The 4,782-nt window shown below is 44.0% G+C and overlaps 1 protein-coding gene across 1 annotated transcript; it reads right to left on the bottom strand.

Moving 5' to 3' along the window:
- Window positions 1–1,323: 1,323 nt before the first annotated feature.
- LOC102249642 (RNA-binding protein 8A-like) lies at window positions 1,324–2,605 on the bottom strand. The gene is made up of 4 exons (XM_014544123.1): window positions 2,590–2,605; window positions 2,064–2,209; window positions 1,692–1,828; window positions 1,324–1,560 (listed from the first exon to the last, which is right to left on the bottom strand). Exons 1-4 carry the CDS (start codon window positions 2,603–2,605, stop codon window positions 1,515–1,517), a joined length of 345 nt encoding a protein of 114 aa, XP_014399609.1. The 3' UTR covers window positions 1,324–1,514.
- Window positions 2,606–4,782: the final 2,177 nt, after the last annotated feature.

Genomic DNA, 4,782 nt, shown 5'->3' with positions numbered 1-4,782 from the left:
AATTTTCTTTCTTTCTTCCTTTCTTTCTTTCTTTCTTTCTTTCTTTCTTTCTTTCTTTCTTTCTTTCTTTCTTTCTTTCTTTCTTAAATAATTTTCTTGAATGCCTCCAATTCTAACCAACCTCTAGCCATCATCTGAACTTAGGTTAGGTGGACAAGGATTAAGGAGAAATGTGATCAGTATTCTCCTTTACTCTTGGGACACCATGATGTCTTAAAGTAGACTTAGTAGCTTCATACAGCACAGCACCTCAGGCAAACCTTGCCCACCGGCGTGGCTCTGTGGTTACGTGTCAACCTATGAACCAGGTCACAGTTCAATTCCCAGTCAGGGCACATGCCGGGGTTTCAGCCTCTATCCCCAGTAGGGGGTGTGTAGGAGGCAGCCGATCAATGATGTTTCTCTCGATCTCCCACTCCCTTTCTCTCTGAAATCAATAAAAATAGGAAAGAAAAAGAAAAAAAAAACCACCAAAACTTTTCTCCAGCATGTCTGTCATAATCCATGGGGGGAAAGGAGCACACAGTAACAAGTTTCGAAGAGGAGGGTCTGGAGCATTCTCTTCCTTGTAGGGGGAGAGCGCCATCTCACTGCCCACCCATCAATTCACCCTATACTCAGGTCCGGAGCTGAGTGGTTCTGAATGGCAGTGTATTTTCTAAATCCCAAACCTATCAGCAAATTTGCCCTCCGCCGCTCCTTAGACAATCACCCCGTGTTTGTGCACCTGTGACCAGCCCTGCTGATTTTGCTGACCTCTGTCCTCTGCCAGACACCTCACTACTCGCTGGTTCTCTCCCATAATGCTAACTGAAGTTCCTCCCAGCCTCCTCTTCGTCTCTTTGGCCTCATCAGTGCTCCTCTGGATCATCTCCAAGGGGCCTTCACCCTTGGCTGCCAAAGTGGGCACCAAGAACTTTGTATAGACTCCTTTAGGGAAAGAGAATCTGGGAGAATGCCCCATAGGAGATTTAAGCCCTTCAACAGCTGGAGGTACAAACAAATGTGGCAGTACAGGCAGGAGAAACAAAAAGAAAACATCCCTGTAACATCCATTTGCTCAGGACAGAGTATATAGGAATAGAATAATTATTCGTTAATATCCTGCTAACATGTCACTTCTACCCCTGCTCTCTTAGCTCCCAAGAAAATGAAATACCTTGAGCAGTGTTTCTACTTTGACTCTTTGAGACTGAGACTATGTCTCATGTAGAAACTCACTGAATTCAGTTACTGGGAGAAGTACCTTCACAGTGTCCCACACTGCCTACGGTAAAGAGCACTTCAGAGCTTGCAAGGTTAGAGCAAGAAAATAATTTTAAATGTAGAAAACAAAAATGGGACATTTATTTATAATTCAACCCCCCCTACCCCTCCACCCCCAAGTTCCAAAACACTAAGCAAGAGGGTAAAGGATTAAATATAAACAGTGAGTTCCACCCCAGCCCTACTTCTCCAAGGCTGCGTGGTCACATGGAATCGCTGCAGTGAACACCTGGCCAGCAGAGGACCTGTCAGCGTCGCCTTCTGTCTGGACTCCTGCTGCGCCGCCGGCCACCCCTAGGAAAAGGGAAAGGAAGGGTGTTGTTGGGGGTGATGGTGGGGGAGGTCCATCAGAGAGACCTGCAATGTCCTTTCTCTGTTTCGCTCATATTCCCTTCACCAAGGTAGTGTCTGCCCCTCCACCTCACCTCCTCTTGCCCTTGGGTGGACCCCGAACAAAACACCAGTCCACACTGATCGGCTGTCCCATCAGATCCTGGCCGTTGAGTCCCTCCATCGCAGCCTGGGCCTCCTTGTATGTTTCATACTCAACGAGAGTATACCCCTAGGGCAAGCGAAAGACGGCGATCAAAACCCTGTCCCGCCAACTTTAAACAACGTGCATCACACATCCCTGCTGTATACCCCACAGGTTCCTCGGCTCCCGTTTCTGCTGCGTCTAACAAACTCCATTTCCAATGTCATTTGATTTTAACTTTGCTCCTGGCCGACCAGCGCGAGGGCGGGAGATCTGCCCCTGCTAAGGGTGATGGGGGGAGGCAAGGAGTGTAACTCAGTACCTTCAGGTACCCCGTGCGCCTGTCCAGGTTGAGGTGGATGTTTTTAATTTCCCCATACTCTGCGAATTTGTCATGGATGTCTTCCTCCGTGGCTTCCTCATGGACCCCGGAGACAAAGAGAATCCAGCCTTCAACAGAGCACTGGGCTGATTAGGATCTGATGTTTATTGTCTTGTTACATCTATATTTATACCAGCCGATTTTAATCCTGTCAATTTCTATTACAAAGGTTAGGGCGTTTCTTATCTCCATTCCAGGGAGTAAAGATTATGTAGCTTAACTACCCGCCTGGCACTTAGTTAAGGGGTTGTATCCCCTCCCTAACCTCAGGGAAAAATCCCTACCTGGGGAAACAACCTTTCTCGGAGAGGTGACCTTGGTTAAAACACATGGCACTAAGGAGAGCAAACATATTAAGAACAGTATGCCATATACGCCAGGTCCCTTGAAACATATGCTGTGCAGATGTTTCTTCCCTGCAGCGACTGTGTCAAGCAGCAAGGATGGACCAGCTTCCGGCACTCACCCCAAGATGTCCTCATCCTAATCCCTGGAACCTATGACTATGTTACCTTTCACGGCAGAGAGGAATTCAGGTTGCAGGTGGAATGGAGGTTACTTTAAAGGAGGGAGCTACATTGCATTATCTGGGTGGGTAGGCCCAATGTAACCAATCACAAGGGCTCTTCTAAATTAAAGAGAGAGGTAGAAGGGGAGAAGCGGAGGCAGAGCAGTGTGAGAAAGGCTTGGCATGATGTTGGTGGCGTTGATGGTGCAGGAAGGATGCCAGGAGCCAAGGAAGGCCAGTGGCTTCTCAAAGCTGGAAAAGACAAGTAAACGGTTCCACCCATCCAGCCTCCAGAAAGCACACAGCCCTGCGGACACGTGGAGGTTAGCCTGGTGCACTCCATTCTGAATTTCTGATTTCCAGAAATGTCAGGTAAAGGTAATAAATTGGTGTTGTTTTAAGCCATTATGTTCTTGGTAATTTTTTTTTTATAGCAGCAATAGAAAATAAATGCAAGATTTATATGTAGGCTTAATTCATTCATTTTAACTGCGATGTAGAATTCCATTGGATGTGTTTTTTGCCTGCTCTCAAAGTTTTATTTGGGAGATTCGGTCATGTTGCTGCAAGTACCTGTAGTTTGTACAGTTTCATTAGTTTTCTATTGAGTGATTATACACATTTCATGTTTCTATTCGCCTGTTGATGGACATTTTTGTCGTTTCCAATTTTTTACTGCTGTAAACAATGTTGCTCTGAATATATATTTTGTTAATCCTCACGCAAGGATATTTTTCCATTTTTAGAGAGAGTGGAAGGGAGGGGGAGACACAGAGAGAAACATCGAAGTGAGAGAAACATCAATTGGTTCACCTCCCTCACGTGCCCTGACTGGGACCAGAGATCGAGCCTGCAACCTGGGTATGGGCGCCCTTGACTGGAATGGAATCTGGGACCCTTCAGTCCGCAGACTGATGCTCTATCCACTAAACCAAACCAGCTAGGGAGCTATGAATATTTTAAAATTTGTTTCCTTATGCACATGGGTGAGAGTTTCTTATAGGGTGGTGGGCTGATAACGCATTGGGATAATGAGTGTAGTGTGCAGCCAGGTTTTCAATGTAAGGGGAATGGAATTGCTGGACTGCAGGGTATAGGCATCATTAACTTCATTTCATGTGCTAAATTGCTCTGCGATGTGTGGTAACAATTTCAACTCTTCCATTGTACATGAAGGTGCCTAAATACTTTAACATTTTTGCCAATATGATAAATCTAAACTGGTATCTCCTTTTTATTTCAATTTGCATTTCCCTGGTTACTAGCAAGGATGAACGTGTTTACATGTGTTTACTGGCTGTTTGTCGTTCCCCTTCCTTGAATTGTCTGGGTAATGTGAAACAATATAGCAGGCAGACCCCACTTGCACAGGATGTGCGCATGTGAGCATGTAATTGGGTTCCCACAGGCCTTGCTGGGTATTTAAGCAGGACTTATTCAACTTCAGAAACGGTAAGTGAAATTTACAGGAGGAAACTAATGAATGTATTATATTTAATAAAATATAAGTACTCACATTTGTCTTTTGTCACTAAGAATTTAAAAGCTATTGAAGTACTGAGAAACTTGAACACTGCTCTTTTGCCAAAAATTACCTACTTTTTAGGTTTCTGATTGTGCAAACTTTAAAAACACAAACCCATCTTTCATTAAACAATGAACACATTCTGGATTCTAACTGGTTCATTTAAGAATGAAAGGTTTCGTCCTGATTCTTGCTGCAGTGTGGGAGACAATCACTCACTCAGAAGACTTCTCTATCCAAAATTCAATAGCATTTTCCCCCCAGTTCCCTATTATCTTCCTTTCCTCAGTTGAGAAATAACCAGCAAAAACTCAGGAAACCATGACACTATTTGTGGTTTCGCAGCTCCCTCTCCTGGACAAAGCTGACATTGCACAGCAAATGTCCATCTTCCACTGCATATTACAATTAAAATTTTGTTTCTTTATTTCTACTTTACAGCCTAAAGCTGATTATATATATATATACAGTTGTTTGTATGGAAAATAAATAATACAAGAATAAACTCTTAGGTACTCAACTACTGTAAACCTACATTTGCCCCACTTTGTATTTTATCTCTCTACCTACCATCTCTCATCTATCTGTTACAGATAAATTAGTATAGGTAAGTACTTGATAGACAA

Source organism: Myotis brandtii, unplaced genomic scaffold, assembly GCF_000412655.1.
Source record: "Myotis brandtii unplaced genomic scaffold, ASM41265v1 scaffold352, whole genome shotgun sequence".
NCBI classification, from domain to species: Eukaryota; Metazoa; Chordata; class Mammalia; order Chiroptera; family Vespertilionidae; genus Myotis; species Myotis brandtii.
This window is presented reverse-complemented; position numbering and strand designations above follow the sequence as displayed.

What these genes read in the sequence shown, in the direction of transcription:
- LOC102249642 (XM_014544123.1), bottom strand. An exon ending in GGCGCACGGGGTACCTGAAG is followed by an intron (nt 1,829 to 2,063) that starts GTACTGAGTTAC and finishes CGCTTGCCCTAG; the next exon opens with GGGTATACTCTCGTTGAGTA. An exon ending in CCACCCAAGGGCAAGAGGAG is followed by an intron (nt 1,561 to 1,691) that starts GTGAGGTGGAGG and finishes CCCTTTTCCTAG; the next exon opens with GGGTGGCCGGCGGCGCAGCA.